The following is a 17,389-nucleotide window of genomic DNA, read 5'->3' on the forward strand; positions in this document are numbered from 1 at the left end:
ATCATAATCTGTGAGAGCCCTCATATAGTCACATGGCTTTCACAAAACAGCAATGGCATCGGTATTCGGTGCCATTTATATTTTTAAATGCAAACAAAAGTTCAGGAAATTATAGGAAATGACGAGGTCAAGCTGAGAACCCTCGTATATAAATTTTGTGCCATTGAGAATAAATATGTCGTTTATTAAAATTCTTCAAAAGCAAATAACAAGTCAATATGTAAAAAATGCTATACTAGTATTTGCGTATAATGTGTGGCAGTTGGAGTCTTGTGCGATGCTAAGAAATTAATCTCAAGAGGAATCAGCGTACTCGGAGAGGGCAACCTTGTAACCTACACACGATGAAAAAGAAAACGAAAAAAAAAACTAAACTGAACTAAAATTTGGCTTCCACGATGGGGTTGGACATGGGACAGTTGGGTCTCATATCCACAAGAGGTCAAAGGGTCATTAAATGAATTTGTTGAAAAAATGCAGAGCGGACATGAAGTGGATAGGTGAATAAGGAGTATTTATTTTAACATATTTTCAATGTCTCTTATCCTCTTCTTCTAACACTGCCAAAAGATTCCTTCCTTTTCCTTTCCAGAAGTCCCACACTGCATGAACCCAAAGATCTTTCCTCATACTCGTTTTCTGTCTCTGCCTTTTTTACCCCATCATTCTCTCCCTTCATGGCCGCAGCAGAATCCAATTCAAACCTCAGAATCATCATTGAGAGAAACCCTCCAGAGTCTCGCCTGGCTGAGCTGAACATCAACTGCTGGCCCAAGTATGTCCTTCTTCTCCCTTGCTCCGTGTGGGTTCTGACTTGTGAATCGAAATATGACTTGTTTCTTTTTGGTGGTGGGGATGGGTGTGTTTATCTGGGGACAAAATAAAAGATGGGGTTGCTCTCCAGGAAAGTACCAGTTGAAGTTTGATGCAGAGGAGACATGTTATCTGTTGAAAGGGAAGGTGAAAGCATACCCGAAAGGGTCGTCGGACTTTGTGGAGTTTGGTGCCGGCGATCTTGTTATCATCCCTAAAGGTCTCAGTTGCACTTGGGATGTCTCTCTAGCCGTCGATAAATACTATAAATTTGAGTCACCTTCTTCTTCTTCTTAGCGGACTGTATCAATTTCTCAGTTGTAGATTTTCATTCATCAATCTATTCTTTTTCATATTCGTTCGTTCACAATTTTGGTAACTTGCGGTGGCTCGGTTTTTTCCTCGATTCCGTTTGGTCGAGAATCGCCCCGGTGCGAGGGTAGTTTTAGTCAAAGGAGAAATCAATCAGTCAATGCAAATGTCCTGTTCAAATCAATCTTATTTCCGTGTTAACGATGCAGCTTTTAATTCTCCTTTGACCGGGTCAGCCCCATTAGATTTTTTTTTTAGTAAAGAATGTGAATTAAAAATTTAAAATCATGGGGCCATTTATCAATCTTTTTTTAAAAAAAAATTATAAAATCATGGGTTCACCTCTCATCATCCGCCGATCTAAAAGGATAGAAGTTTATTCAATGAGACTATCTTTTACGTTGTAGATTGGGTTAGAAAAAAGGACCTCACATGATTCAGGACGGTGACTGTGGTCATCTTCATTAGATCATCTCTCTACCTCTCGCCGAAGACTTCCATTCACCACTAGGCATCCCGGGTCCCCGCTACTCAACTGGAAAATTGCCAAGGTTTGCGGCGCCCTTGCATATCATTCGGAAGCTACAAATTGGTTTGAAGCCCTGGTTTAAGTTATCTTCCATGTCTTTATAGCGAGCAGTCTAAAACCTCGTCCCAGAATATACGAACCATACAAACTAGATTTATGAAAGAATAGATCACAGGAGCCACTAAAACGCTCTGTTGGCCCAAAAAAAAAAGGAGCCGGCAAAACGATCAGTTGGAGGCATCATGCTACTGACTGTTATTGTAAGAATTACAAGTTGTCATTTATTACCTTGTAACTGATCATTGCAAACTACTCATATTATCACTTAAACGTTTTAGCAATTATATTTCTCACGTGGAATTTCAATGCAATTGTCCCATTGTTATTTTAGTTCAAGGGTAGTATAGCTCGTTTGTTAATTGCAACGCCATATGCAGCCACGTAAAGCCGCTGGGCTTGCGCTTCACGAGCTTGGGAACTTTACTAACTTCAACTTGAGAGAAAACACATGCTTTCTAACTTACTTCCCCCTTTTTTCCAATTACTGAATTTGTTACATTAGATCCAAAAGTGACTTTTTGGTTGGAGAAAAGAGGGGATACTAACAAGTTAGCAAGGGGCCATATTAATGCATAAACATACAAAACTATGTCATATACATTTGCTTGTGCTGGAGGGAAGCTCTAGCGTTCTATTCCCAGTGCTCAGCAACGGGTAAGGAGTTAGGTTAGTGTAGATGATCATCAGCAGAGACAGCCGTCAGCTGCAAGGAAATGAGAAACAAATGAAAAAACTCTTACCCAGGAAATGCAATTTTTGAAACAAATCTTGAAAGATCGAGCGAAGTATGGTCTACATCTTACACCACAAATGCAACCAAACCGAGAGCTAGGGGGTTCGGAGTCTTCTACCTACCATCTTGGCAGAGGAAAAGGTGGTGCCAGGTGATGCTGAACTACTGAACGATAAACCCCCATCATCTGTCCCAACCTACAATCGGACAATTACTTGGTAAGGATAAATATGTAACATGTCAATTGTTGGGACCTCAGTACAAATCAATCAAAAGGAGTTGCCACTAGTCACAAAATAGTAATAAGATGATGATACACGTGATCCACTCTGATTCATGAAAATGAGAATCAAGACCTAATGAACGTCAGTTTAGCATCTTATGATAGAAAATCAAGCATTTTGCTCCCACCAAATGCACCATATCATTGCAAAAATATCATACTTAATGGACGAAACCCACATTACACTAGAAATGCCAGCAGTATACCATTTATCGACCCCAGAAGGAAGAAAAAACCACACCAAATACACATATCATTTGCTGCTCTCCAATAAAATTAGGAAATCCAAAATAAATAACATAGAACCTTGCTCATTGATTGGGTTCAACTTTGCTCTCTACCGAGGATGGTAACTTAGTCAAGTGCCATTCACAGAATGAGCACCATCACACTGTAGCACCCTAAGCTTTCCTTCCTACAACCAAAAACTATAGATTATTAATTGAAGAATGCTTAAAAAATAGTAATCTTTTGATCACAAACAAAGTAATACCTTTGTTCCATAAACAATCCCTCCCCCAGCAAAAGGATGAAAGCAAGCAACATTGACCTCGTCCTCTGCACTAGGAAGAACATTGACAAGTTCCATATCTGATACTCTATACACCTGGAACATAAAAGCATACTCAGGGACCTGAAGTTCAGCTTTAAACGCTTCTAAGTACTAAAAGGCATATATGCAATACCAACTGAAAATAATCAACAAACGGCCATGCAGGACTACAAAGAAAAGCTTGTGACCACCCAAAATGACAATATAAGTTTTAAGTCATGGAAAATGTGTTAATTTCATAAATATTATAGATATAGACTACAATAGGAGGGGCAAGACTGTTATTTCACAATGATGAGCAAGTAAGATCTAAGATGAGAAAACGATTTTAAGATCAAAAGGCATTTACCTCTAACACTGTATAAAAAGGCAGGGTTGTTTCCCCATCAATGGCAATGCATTTTAGAAGAGAGGCATGACGTCGACCATATGCAAGCAGTATGTGCTCAGATGTGGGCGAGAACTACACATAAAACAACAGTTGCCCAATTTTTAACATTTATCAAAACAAACAGAAGTACGCTAGCTACTAGTAAAACTTTGAACTGGTAATGCAAACGACTTTATTTTGTAAAGTCCAAATTGGAATGGCATGGAAGGGAAAAAAGACAGTTATGTCTCTGTGTGTGTGAGAGAGAGACAGAGAGTTCTGCTCCAGCGATAAAACTAAGCAGTCTCAAGTTATACAATCCAGATAATTATTAAAACCATATTTTAATACGATGTTAATAAAGAAAAAGCATAATGTAAGCAGAGCAGCAGACAACAGAAATCCAGAAGGCAAAATTTGAGTGGAATGAGAAATAAGTGCGCAGTGCAGCAAGAATACGAGATTGCCAAAAATATATTTATGAAAAATCGAAATTTACTCCAGCAACACGATGAAGCAAGAAAATTAACAGTAGAAGTATTGAACTACCTGGATAGAAGTTAAACAATGTGCTGCCCTGATTGCCCGAGACGCAAGCACTGATCCAAACCTGTTCAGAAAACATGAACTATGCAATTATCTAAAACCAGATGACTTCACTTATACAAAAAGTGGGTGGAAGTGAGAAAATTGAAGAATGCTTAGAAACAATGGTTGAAGGAATTCTTCAGGGTGGATAAAAGGTAAAGGAAGTAAGCCCTACGTTGCCTTCTCCAGGGAGTATATCCGAAGCTCATACATGACTTGGTGTGCTGAGATTGGATGTCGAGTTGGTGAAGTTGCACCTGCATCGTCCTGGTGTACCAGTGCTTGTAACCCTGAATCAGCTTCAGTATGAGGAACCATACATGCGACACAAGCAGCTAAAAACCTACCACATGGTGAGAAATGTGTCCCCATTTCACTGCAAAGACAATTGCAAATTGCAAATGAAATTACAAAAAACAACAATTGCATTGGAATAACTTGATCAAATCACTCAATATTTATGAAAATTTTTTAGGGAAAAATTTCCCGCAAAGCAATCTGATTCACAACTTTCAGGGGAAAAAACTCATTGAAAAAAATAAGCAAATTTTTTCGGAGGTACATTATTGAGCAATAATACAAATTACAATTACAATTATACCTGCAGAGGACAGCATGCGGTATGCTAAGACGGCGACTGTCACCACTAAGGGGGGCACAAGGATTTTGTATATCATACGACCAAACTCTTAGCTTCACAGTGCAAGGCAACTCTGCAGAAGCAGCAGCTGCCATTGATGTAGCAAGTTCTGACTGTATCCGACTTGCAACGGTTTGGATATCAGTCCCATCATGCAGCTTATTAACTGAAGCAACATAGTTCCCATATTCAGATTCTGGTACATGGGAATGTGGGAAATGATTCTGTAAACCTGATCTTTCAGAAGCTCTGGCTATCGTGATGCCCCCTGGCATTGCTTCCTCTACTTTACTAAGGGACAAATTAAATGGCAGAATGGTAGAACTAATCTGTTGAGCTAGACCGTCACCACTACCACCCATGCGAGAAAGCGTAGAGGGAGCACCAACTAGGCTTTGACCCATTAACCATCCTTGAAGAAAAGGTAGCTCCCACCCATCTGAGTCTCTTGAAGGGACAAACTGGAGAAATTGACTTAATTCCGAAAGAGCATCTTGATTTTCAGCATGTCTAGTTAGTCCATGCAGTCCACCACTAAAGAATGGACGTTAGTAGAGTTTTCATGTTGTCTTCCTTCAGATGGTTCTGTTTCATCAATAGCCATACCATCCATTTTGACGTTAGTGATGCCAAATCCCATTCTATTAGGGAAAGTGTTATGTGCAGTATACCCTGTATTAGTTTGAGAACCAGATGGAATTTCAGAGGATGTATCCATGGGAGACACTGCAGCATCATTTTGTTTTGTTGCATTTGTGTCTGCTTGAAGCTGCACTGAAGCAGAAGACTCAACTCCAGAGACACGATTATCCCGCTGTAGTTCTCTTCTTGAGTCATCCATAGTATATGAAGGCATAAAGAAGAATGATGACATGAGGGGTAGTTCACTAGAGAAATTAACATGTTCCCTAGAATGAACACCTGTCACAAAAACGGCAGGCGGAGGATATTGTAAATAACCAAGGGACGTCGCCTTTGTCATGATGGAATCTGAAGTGTCAATATCATTGACCTGCACATCAATTAAAACAATATTAATCTAAAATATTCCAACTTCATCATATTTTAAATATCATGAGTAGATAATCAATATAGTTCATTTACCTCGGCAGTTAAAAGAAATGGTGCAGCATGTGGGTGGAAATGAACAGCCCGAAGTGAGCGCCTTGTCTTCAGCACCAGCGTTGGGGAGGATTCTTCACCTCTCTTGTTGTAGGGCCACATGTACAACTGATAAAATATTTTTAAAAAAAATGTCAGAGGATCCGCAAAAAATGCCACCAGAAATGAATTAGGTTAAATATTTAAAGAAGACAGGTTCTTAGCAAAATTAGTACCTTATGGCCTGATGCAACAGCAAGTATTTCCCCATTGGCATGGAAAGCAATGGATGCAATGGGGCGATCTGCAACAACATACCCAATAGATTCAATTAAGAGTAATAATACAGGAGGCAAAGAACCATAAATAAATTCAGTGGCGGGGGGAAAAGTAATTCAGTATAAAAGGATGGGAAATAAAATTACAGAAACGGTAAAAGAACAGGCACTTCGATGTCTCAACATCCCATAAGCAAACTTCCTGATCCAAGCTCCCACTAGCAAGTATTTGTGGATGTAGTGGATGGAACCTAACCTGCAGCCCATTGTCACAATTAGAATAGCAAAATATGAAGAGGCAACCTGTTCTGACCAGAGTGTCCAGTTTGATAGTACAAAATAAGTTCCTCCAATATAAACATACCAGCAGAGTGAGATAGTAAAGAATACAAAAGTCAGACCGAACAACCAGCATATTAAAACAATATATAAGCACCTCACAAAGAATTAATATGCACAACTAGCATCAACTCATATCCATAATATCAAAATTGAAGAGAAGGCCTCACTTATTGGATTAAAGTTTTGTCTGCCACATATGATCATACAAAAACTATCTAAATAACCAAGAAATCCTGATTAAGTCATAAGTCACAAATACAGTGGTAAGCAACATTAAGCATTACCCATGTGTCAAAGTTCTACGGGTAAAAGCATTTCATCTTTGAGTAGATGTTTATTAATGCTTCATTATACTTTCAATAACAACAACAAGCCTTATTTCATTAAATAGGATCAGCTAATACTTCATTATACTTTGTTGCACGAAAATTCAGTCATCTCAGGCCCTTGGCATGTTACAGATTTAATATAAACATAAACACCAAGAAGCAAGCGTATAAATACAATCAACTTCTTAAACCAAAGATCGGGTGGAACACAGAAACCCAAGCCTGAGGTAACACTAGTACCAGGAGAATTAAGGGTAGAAGGCAGAGTACCAACCAATTAAATAATCCCTAATTCACGAATAATTAACCTTTCCTATCCTATTCCCAAACTCCATAACATGGTGTGGGCATTGTGGGATAAAAAGATAATTTTATTTACTCGATTTCTTGGAAATTGTCACCTTCTCAGAGAGCCGGAGTTTGTCTGATCGAACTGAAGGACCATATCATCAACATTACAAGTAAAACGATCAGAAATCAGTGAAAAACTGAAGAATTCAAGCTTACCACCCAAGGTGTCCTCCTATGGCCCATCAACACCTTTAAGCACCTTCCAGTTTCACAATCAATTATCTTTACAGTGTGGTCACCGCTGCATAAGACAGCAAGAACCAAAACTCAGGCCCACAAGGTGGTCCTTAGGTCACATGAAGAAAAGGCAGGAGGAGAATCAAGTCACAACTTACTGTGTTGATGCAAGAACTTTTCCATCTGAACTAAATGCTGCAGCTATAGTAGAGCGTGGGGGAGGCACTAAAGAGCAGTACTTAGCAGAAAAGCACCGTAATGACTCTGCCTCAACCCTGAAAATCACATGTAGAAGTGTTTCTCAGCAATATTTTCCTCTGAACAAAGAGAATATCTGCATTCTCAAGAAGCTATCTCTTTCTAAACATAAATTTGTCACTTGCGTAGTACCATGAGACGAGACCAAGTCTTGCATCTCTCACTACTTCATCTTTAGGACGAGAGAAAGAGCTAGACTTTGGCCTAGACATTTCTCCCCAGTGACGTTTTGGCACATGTTTTGTCCTGGGTGAAATCTCTCTCCGTGCTAACAAACTAACTACATTTCTACCCCTGAAAAAAAAATTCAACGAACTGATTGAGTGAAAGCACCGCGAGAACTATAGATATACAAGTTCAGCATACAGGTGAAAAAGTACAAAAATTTTGTAGGTGTTAAAAACATGTGAATTATCAGCTTCCACTTCCAAGGCCAATCACTGTGGCAAGCATAGTTGTGCGCAGGAGAAATATTCAAGCGGCATGCATGGGATCAATCCCCACCATGTCTCCTATTCCTAATCCCTACTCCGCATGTAATGTAACTCTTATGTAAGACACATATGCACACCTTAAAACAAACAAGCAGGCAAAAAACAGAACTAGCATAATGCGTCGGAGTTTACAAACGGCCGTTAAGTATGTTCCCTGAATTGAAGTTTCCTGCATGTATTCTTCGTTTCTTCCATAATGAAACAAATGGGAACTTAAAGTCCAGATTGCACAAAATGCTCAAATACCACCAATAATTAAAAAAGAAAAAAAAATCAAAACAATGAAAATATAATGGATTATCGGGTCCGATCATTCTGACCTGCCGTTGGAGTTGCGGGAAGATGAGGATGCGAGCAAGTTCTGATCATGAGACCGATGAAAATCCATCATTTCTGTCGATTTCATTGAGCTTAACAATACAAATGGAATCCGAGAAAGTTACTGGAGGGGAGGGGGATGTTAATTCTTAGATCCTAATCTCTGAAAGCGCGGTTCATCTAGAAGAGACTAGCCTCTCCTCTCCCTCTATCTCTCTCTCCCCCCTCCTCCAGAGGGTGCTTAGATCGCACAATTCACTCTGTGTTTGATTCCGGAGCGGTCACCGTGGCAGCGCTTGTCCCAGGGGTGTCAAGGCTTGATCTGCTTTGGGAAGAAATGTAATAATGCGGAGTTCTGGGGAAAATAAGGGATAACACCTGTTCTTAAGGGTTGGCCAAGAAAAATTTCTAAAGGCCCAGCATTCCGGCCCGGTTTTGACCAGAGAGAATCTCGGCTGACGCCTTATCCAGATTAATTTACGAGTCGGGTTTAATATTCTGGACCTTTTTTTTGGGGTCAAAAGGATGGGTGTTTTAATTAGTTAAAACAGACCTTTACATTCTGGTCAAAGAGAAAAAGACAGACCTTTACCTTGTAAACCAATAAATTTTTCCAGTCAAGAGAAACGATTTTTCTGTAAGTTACCATCTACTCCTTGCTTATAAAGAAGGGGACTAGGGAAGGTTGCATGGAGTTACCTAAAAGTTTTTAATTAATTTGTTTACTTTCTTCTATATTTTTTATATTGCAAATTTATTTCTTAATCTAGCTCAAACAGTGAACGCCATGAAAACAAGATTTAAAAATTAAACCAGATTACATATCTTAAAATAAAAATCTATAAAATTTACTAAACAAATTAAAAACAATATTACTAAAATTCCATGCAAAATATAAAAAACGCACGCTCACACACATATGCAGTTCATGGAATCGACACCAATATAAAAGATGAATTTATATTGCAAGGTTTACCTTTAGGAAAAAAGAACAGCACTTTCCAGACATTTCATGTCAAAAGGAAATAACTCCAAATTTATTTAGCAAACAAACAAGTCCCACCACTTGCCATTGTTTCCAGGAAACCCTCGTTTCATTGGATCGCGCACTTTCTTGCTTGCGTTCCAAAACGGCCGTAGAGGAAAAAGAACGTTCCCCAATATCGACATTAAACGGCCCCAAATTTGTCGTTTCATGGATCCGTTTCTCTCACGCTCGCCCACCTTGCGTGTACTAGACATCACTCATCATCAATACCCCAAAACTGTATGCATAATACTGACTGTATCAACTCTCCCGCATTAAAGTCCCTCACCACCCTCTCTCTACTTTTCCTTTCTTCCTCATTCACACTCTCTACCCCTCCGTTTCCGCACTTCGTTATCTTTCCTTTTGGCCTTCATTTTCGTTCTTACCTTAAACCTCACTTTCTGTGTTTCTCCTACTACAGACGTACTTGTTCGTTGGTGTATATGTGCATCTCTTTGCTTGCCTAGATCTTCTCCCGCGTTCCATGGATCTAGAATCCGAGCCGCCCACATTGTTGCATCTATCTTCTTCTCTGCATTCTCTCTCCTAGGGTTTATGCATCGTTTTTACTTCCAACTAAACTTTACAGCTATGACATATCCTCCTCCTGGCTCGCAATGGTACCACGAAGAGGCTGATTGCTGGAGACTGCTTTGCTGGGATTTTAGAAGTTGCCGGGTGTACACGGCATGCTTAGCTAGCTCGAAGTTGCTTGTTTCTGAAAATGGTTCTCTTTGAATCCTGGTTCGGCGATAGAAAATGCCAACTTCGATCGTCTTCCTGCTTGTTCTTCTTAACCTGCTTATCTCTTGCTCAGGTATGCGTTTTTCGTTTTCCTTTATACTGCTGCAGTATATACTAGGATACTGTGAATGCCGCATGTTGTTTGGCTTTCTTACAGTCCGGAAACGAGGCTTTGGATCAAGTTATATGTAGTATATGCTGGCTACTATGACACAATTTCGGTCCGAGTTTTTTGGATTCAAGTTTCTTCAGATAAAGAGCGTTTTCGTTTTCAAAATATATGTGACAAACATCGATTTGATTACTACCAGTGCTTCAAAAATTTATACTTCATTGCAATGTATATTTCTCTTTTTGCTTCCTCTACTGTTTCGTTAGGAGCTTGATCTTCAGTGAGTTGTAATTAAAAGACGCGGCGCTTCTACATATGCATTGAATGAAAATATTTTTTGACGTCAGTTCTGTAGCTTGGTAGTACGTAAATTATAGAAAGAGATAATTTGGGTGGATTGGTCCATTGCCTTTTTTAAGAAGGCAAGGTATCAAGTGTTAGCATTAAAATGGACTTAGTATAATTGGTTGCATACTCAAATTCATTTTTTGTTAACTTGTTAATGATTTTGTTAAACAGATGTTTTATTGTTTGTCAATAATAGTTCACCTTGGTCAATGCTGTCAGTATGCATGGTGCATCATTTAGCCTTTTCGTTGATCTCTTACATGAGTTCGAAATGCGCCAAAACCCAATTATTTTGGGCAGTATGTATAAATTTTTCACCTACAGATTACCTTAGATGCGAGAATACTGAGCAATTTAGTATTAGCCCCTTATCTTCACTATTTTTTTTTTTATATAGTAATTTCATCATATTTGAATTGAATCTGGCAATTAGATCCTACTACTCTCATGCCATCTCTCATCCCTATGTTTTCTGCATTATCTACTCAACTGAGCACAGAGCCATTAAATAACATATTTTGCCTGCCTGTTGAAGAGTAACTTACAATGAAATCACTGTCAGAGTAACTTACAATGAAATCACTGTTTACAGCTTGTAAGACGCTCAATTCTACTAATATATATGCTTGAAACTTGATCAAAGTTCACTTCCTGTTTCAGAATAGATCGAATAGATAATTAGAACTCATGTCTCCTCTTTCTATCGGTCAATGCACTGCTGTTTTCTAAAAACTGAATTGGTATATCTATTTCTCTGAGAAACTTAATTGTTTTAAGGAAAAATCCCTGTCATCAAGTGTGAGAGTTTTTTATTTTAAGTAGTTCTTGCATCATGATGCCAGTTGACATCAAATCTTAAAGATCTAGGCATCTTGTGTAAATGCTCTTGTAATTATTCTAGAAATATGAATTTGCTTTTCCGACACTTGATTTGCTTTCCCTTACTTTTTGAGCAAAAAGGTCCAGTTTCATGTATATTATGTTTGTGTTTGCGGTAAGATCTTGATTAATGTGCTTAATGTAAGTTGATTGGGAGGATGTTTGCCATTGTCAATACTAATTTTGAGATGCTCAACACCCATTGTATTTCAGGTTATTTCTCTTTGACAATACTCATGCCTCCTCCAAAATCATACCAGCGATTTTCTGTCAGGGAAATGTTATTTAAGCAGGGTATGGTGGCTGATTTCATCATTGGTTCTGCATCATCTGATATGTGCTGTTTGATAATTCATTTGAAAAGGGTGATAAATAACTGCGCCATGGCACCATGCATGACACTGTTTCATTTCATGCAGTAAAGTCAGTTTCTACTAGCCTATCATTTGCTTCACCGGAACCTGCTAAACCTTGGTTGGTTAAGCCTTCGTTGGCACCTGTACCGTCTCCATTTGGCCAAGGTATATTATTGGAAGTTTCAATAACATGCTATTACATCCTATGTCTCCATTTAACTTAGCCAAGTTCTCTTAGGTCCCAGCGTGAATCCTAGACCAAGACATCATCACCATCTTCATCATCACCGTGGTGTGAGACCTCATGTAGTAGCTCCATCCCCTTTAAAGATCAAGGTAATATCCTCTTTCCCATCCTGTGCTTCCTTGCGGAAGAGGGGGTTTAAATATAATGTCTCAATAACTCATGGTTTTACAATTGGTATTGTATTCCCTATATATATGCATGTGCATGACGGTGCATGTTTTTCTTTACTTTCTTCGTGTCTATTTAGTCATGTAAATGGGTCTCAGAGATGATGGTTTTTATTCTTTGTAACCAAATGAAATGAACTTTATGATTTTACTACCTTCTCAACAGACTCTGTTTTTAAGCTTATAATGTTCGCTAGTTATGGTGATAAGGAGACAAATTGACATCAAGTAAAAACCAGACTCATGTTGAAGAAAGTTTTATATTTAAATTTTGATTCTTCATATAAAAAAAGTGTGGAAATACAAATGAATTCATTTTAAATCATATTTCTTTCCTAATGTTAAGTTGCCATTGCCAGCTTAAAAGTGTTTCTTGCTTCTCTAACTTTTGGTAGGGTGTAAGTGTAATGGTTTGAACTAATGCAATGGTCCTAAATTTTCATGTTTGTGGCAAAATTGAAGCTTTGATTGCTGTCGGATAATGACTTTACCTGCTTGGATTGCATGATTTTTTGCAGTCTATTTTCATTTTCCTCTTAATATAATGTATATATACTCATTTAACATGAAGTCTCTCGCAGGTTGTGACCAAATATGTATTGATCCGCTCACTGCTACCCCATTTGGTTCACCTTGTGGCTGTGTCTTTCCCATGAAAGTCAAACTTGTTTTGGATGTCGCACCTTATGCAATTTTCCCCTTAATGAATCAGTTAGAGATTGAGGTTGCATCAGGCACATATTTGGAACAGAGCCAGGTGAAGATTATGGGTGCAAGTGCTGACAGTCAAAATCAGGGAAGAACTGTAGTTGATATGAACTTGGTTCCATTGGGAGAGAAGTTTGACAACACCACTGCGGTTCTGATATTTGAGAGGTTTTGGCATAAGAAAGTTCCTCTAGATAAGAACCTTTTTGGTGATTATGCAGTCCTGTCCATTAGTTATCCAGGTAGTTGTATTGTTTCTCCTATCTACATCTTACTTTACTTCACTTTTGTCATGGTGTCAGTTAAGAATTGAAGCAGTTGATATCAGGGATCCCATCATCACCACCATATGGAAGCTATGTTGGAAGTGGTCCTAGCGGGAGTGCTGGTGGTCTTCCAATCACTGCCAACTTTGTCAACAAGAGCCAGAAAATGAATCTTAGAACCATATTCATCATTGCTCTATCTGCCTTTGTGCTCATGTTGGTTTTGATTGGAGCATTTTCCATCGTGTTGAAATGGAGGAAGATAAGGAACCCATCAAGTGCCGTTGGTCCTGCATTTACTTCATCTATAAACAAGCGATTTGGTAAAATTTGCAAATTTTTTGGGCGTTTTGACTTATATGCTGAAACAGGAAATGAAGTAAATGTTGAAAAGCATTTTATTGTCAACAGTGCTCAACTTGGCATCATCTAAAATATTAGTTAATTCTGAACTTGTTGGTGGCTCTTTTCACAGTTTATTTCCAATATTGAAGCATGCTGTCCTCGTTATAGTAGATGATTGTTTGTTTATTGTTCTTTTCTTGGGCAAGTAAATTAATAAGAGCTTTGTGCTTTTATAACCTTGTAATTCATTGAAGTTTGGACTTTGCAGGTTTGCATTCTTTAATTGGCATTAGTTTTGTGATGCATTTTAATTAGGTTCCCTAATTTACACCTGTGTGCCTCAAGATTCATGCTCTTGACTGTTGTGACAACTACTAAGCATGCTTAAAAAGAATCTATTAGAGAATCGTGACTTCTTCTATCTTTGGTGATCATTGATATGAAGACATTTGAACTAATCTGTTTTGATGAGTGAGATGCGTGTACTGGTGGTATTTATCCTTGTTAATTGTTATAGAAACTTCATCGTATTGTGGTTTTTTTATTAAATTTTCAACTGCGTCATAGTTGAGCGAAGTGTAAAGAGTAATGTTTGTAATTCAGGCATGGGGTCTATGTTGTCAAGCAGCATTACAAGCTCAACATCAGTGTCCCTTATGTCTACCATGGCTACTTCTGTTCTCTCTGTTAGAACATTTTCACTTTCTGAGCTTGAGAAAGCAACAGATAAGTTCAGTTCAAAGAGAGTACTAGGAGAAGGGGGATTTGGCCGTGTTTATAGTGGGATTTTGGACGATGGAACTGAAGTTGCAGTTAAGTTGCTAACGAAAGATAATCAGAATGGAGACCGTGAGTTTATTGCAGAAGTTGAGATGCTAAGCCGTTTGCATCACCGGAATCTTGTGAAGCTCATTGGTATCTGCATTGAAGGGCGTAGACGGTGCTTGGTGTATGAGCTAGTTCACAATGGCAGTGTTGAGTCACATTTGCACTGTAACATGTCTAACTCAGTAATAGATATACACTACCTGATTAGTTTACATTTTAGTGTCATCTTTTCAATTAAATCTCTTTGGTCTTCCCATTGTATTCACCAGGCGTTGACAAGAAGGGACCTCTTGATTGGGAAGCAAGGATGAAAATTGCTCTTGGAGCAGCAAGAGGGCTGGCCTATCTTCATGAGGACTCTAATCCTCGTGTAATTCATCGAGATTTCAAAGCCAGTAATGTGTTACTAGAAGATGATTTCACCCCCAAGGTTTCTGATTTTGGCTTGGCAAGAGAAGCAACTGAAGGTAGTCATCATATTTCTACTCGTGTCATGGGAACTTTTGGGTATGTTAAATATCCTTCACTCTTTTAAAGTTCTTCAGTATATTTTTTCTATTTTGGTTTTATAAAGCTTGTTTGGTGCCATTACTATATAGTTTCACTGCAAATGAGCACTTCTGTGCTTTATGAGATAAAACTACTCTTATATGTGTACCTCATCCAGCGCAAAATGACTTAAAATAAGTGAAATCAAACACTCACCAGGTCCTGGATCATGTTTAACTTTCTAAATCTGCAGGTTCACTCTCAATATTGCTTAGTAGTTTCAATATTTTGCTCGACTTGCTGCTCATAGCACATACTACCCATCATTTATTTTCTTTCTTAAGCTCTTTCTCTCATTTATGGTAGCAAATACAAACTGTTCTGCTGCATGATTTATGACTCAGACCGACATGTCCAACAAAATCATGTCTGGGTGCAGCCTGCATTCCTCATGCCATAATTCCACGCCTTTAGTTTGATTCTGTTTCATTTTGCAGGTATGTTGCCCCAGAATATGCAATGACAGGCCATTTACTCGTTAAGAGTGATGTTTATAGTTATGGGGTAGTCCTGCTTGAACTTCTTACTGGGAGAAAACCGGTGGACATGTCTCAACCTCCTGGACAGGAGAATCTAGTGACATGGGCAAGGCCACTCTTGACGAGTAGGGAAGGTTTGGAACAGCTAGTGGATCCATCTTTAGCTGGAAGTTATGATTTTGATGACATAGCAAAGGTGGCCGCCATTGCCTCCATGTGTGTCCACCCTGAGGTCACTCAGAGACCTTTTATGGGTGAAGTTGTGCAGGCTCTGAAATTGATATACAATGACACAGACGAGACTTGCGGGGATTGCTGTAGTCACAAGGAGTCTTCTGCTCAGGAGTCTGACATTAGAGCCGATCTTGCTCATTCAGAAGGCAGTTGGTGGAATGCGGGAGGGGTGACCCCAAGGTTAACTTACGGCCAAGCATCTTCTTTCATCACGATGGAATACAGTTCTGGTCCACTTGAAGAAATGGAAAACAGACCGTTTTCAACTTCAAGCTTATTGGGAGACGAGATATCTTCACCGATTAGGCATGGGAACAGATCGGGGCCCTTGAGATCAGTCCGAAGCAAGCTATCTTTGTATAGATTTACCGGAAGTCGGAGTGAACATGGGGGACTTCCTTCCAAGCGTGGTTCAAACGATGGTTACTGGGTTTAAGAATTGAGGTTTCTCGGTTGTTTCTGTAAATGTACAGTTCTACAAGGATATGAGCCATTGATTGGGTGACTGATATAGTTTAGGCGTCTCAAATTCCTGCGTTTTTCATGTTAACATTGGGGAGAGACAAAATATTGACTTCTAATTTTGAAACACTGATTCATTACTCAATGATGAATTGAAATGTAACTTAAGCGATGTAATGTAAATGCCCTCAAATTATATTTGGTTCCAGCATGCGTTTATGTATGTCAAAAAATTAAATGAACCTCTTTGAAGATCAATCCTAATCTTCTGCCACGGCGCATCTTTAATCCTTTTTTCGGCACTCAAGTAAAAAAACACAGGGAAAATAATTACAAGATCCTGAGGAATAAAGAGGACCAGTTGTCATCTCTTATATAAAAGAAAATGCCATTTGTTATGCAATTCTTTTTAGTGATTATATCTCTTTCTGAGACATTTTTCCAAGAATATAACTCACGATATCATCATTATTTTCGCTCACGAGATTTTTAAAAATAACCATTTTAGAATGAGCCTTCAGACCGTGTATTCTACCCTCAGACCGTTCAGTATATATTGATGATATACGCCTACATACCATTGCTTTCGCGAAACGTGTGTACACGGTTCTGAAAGATTCTTGTGACGGTATTGCCAAAATTCAACAGGTTGGTATGGGGTCACACGTCTTATTCTGTGTCCACTTTGTCAGGGTAATTTATATGACTGGGTCAAGACCCATCCTTCACGTCGAACTTCTCATTCGGTATGTCTTCGGATTGCTGTCCTCCAAATCCGTGAAAATGGCGGAATTCCCTTCACCTTCAATTTCTTCCTATTTCACTTTTTAATAGCTTAGTCGATCCTTTCCCAAGACTTTCTAATTTTGAATTTTATGTTGTATTCTAATTGTGATGTAATGCCATGATTTTGCATTGAATTTAATTAATTTAAACTTTAAATTGAATTCAGTCCTTAGCAATAAATTTAATTTTCATATGATTTAAATTAAATAAAATATAGTTTAAAATGATTCCATAGTTAAATGAAGATAAGCATGAGGAAAAAAAATCTGACGTCCCTGGAGGGCAAAATTGAACTTGACGAGTCAACTACCACAGCACAA

At 38.6% G+C, this 17,389-nt stretch overlaps 2 protein-coding genes and 1 pseudogene across 6 annotated transcripts; 2 read left to right on the forward strand and 1 right to left on the reverse strand.

Annotated features, from left to right (window-relative positions):
• Positions 1–473: 473 nt before the first annotated feature.
• On the forward strand, positions 474–1,192 carry LOC114723573 (uncharacterized). The gene is made up of 2 exons (XM_028909772.1): positions 474–775; positions 888–1,192. Exons 1-2 carry the CDS (start codon positions 678–680, stop codon positions 1,108–1,110), a joined length of 321 nt encoding a protein of 106 aa, XP_028765605.1. The 5' UTR covers positions 474–677; the 3' UTR covers positions 1,111–1,192.
• Positions 1,193–2,011: 819 nt separating this feature from the next.
• LOC114723534 (uncharacterized) lies at positions 2,012–8,867 on the reverse strand (annotated as a pseudogene).
• On the forward strand, positions 6,011–16,494 carry LOC114723535 (receptor-like serine/threonine-protein kinase ALE2). 5 transcript variants are annotated; one of them, XM_028909715.1, is made up of 9 exons: positions 9,570–10,376; positions 11,856–11,936; positions 12,062–12,163; positions 12,237–12,334; positions 12,994–13,329; positions 13,428–13,709; positions 14,335–14,724; positions 14,829–15,066; positions 15,546–16,494. In XM_028909715.1, exons 5-9 carry the CDS (start codon positions 13,065–13,067, stop codon positions 16,255–16,257), a joined length of 1,887 nt encoding a protein of 628 aa, XP_028765548.1. In that variant the 5' UTR covers positions 9,570–10,376; positions 11,856–11,936; positions 12,062–12,163; positions 12,237–12,334; positions 12,994–13,064; the 3' UTR covers positions 16,258–16,494. The 5 variants fall into 5 exon arrangements, with proteins under 5 accessions (XP_028765549.1, XP_028765548.1, XP_028765546.1 ...); XM_028909713.1 differs by having other exon boundaries at positions 9,571–10,376; positions 12,994–13,365; positions 13,449–13,709; XM_028909714.1 differs by having other exon boundaries at positions 9,572–10,376; positions 12,994–13,362; positions 13,449–13,709.
• The last annotated feature ends 895 nt before the right edge of the window (positions 16,495–17,389 follow it).

Source organism: Neltuma alba, unplaced genomic scaffold, assembly GCF_004799145.2.
Source record: "Neltuma alba isolate B1F8T4 unplaced genomic scaffold, ASM479914v2 tig00012145_pilon, whole genome shotgun sequence".
Taxonomy (NCBI): Eukaryota; Viridiplantae; Streptophyta; class Magnoliopsida; order Fabales; family Fabaceae; genus Neltuma; species Neltuma alba.

Coding starts and splice junctions, on each gene's coding strand:
- LOC114723573 (XM_028909772.1), top strand. CDS start 678: ATGGCCGCAGCAGAATCCAATTCAAACCTCAGAATCATCATTGAGAGA. Junction 776..887: donor AACATCAACTGCTGGCCCAA/GTATGTCCTTCT, acceptor ACAAAATAAAAG/ATGGGGTTGCTCTCCAGGAA.
- LOC114723535 (XM_028909713.1), top strand. CDS start 13,065: ATGAAAGTCAAACTTGTTTTGGATGTCGCACCTTATGCAATTTTCCCC. Junction 13,366..13,448: donor GTCCATTAGTTATCCAGGTA/GTTGTATTGTTT, acceptor AGTTGATATCAG/GGATCCCATCATCACCACCA. Junction 14,725..14,828: donor TGTTGAGTCACATTTGCACT/GTAACATGTCTA, acceptor TGTATTCACCAG/GCGTTGACAAGAAGGGACCT.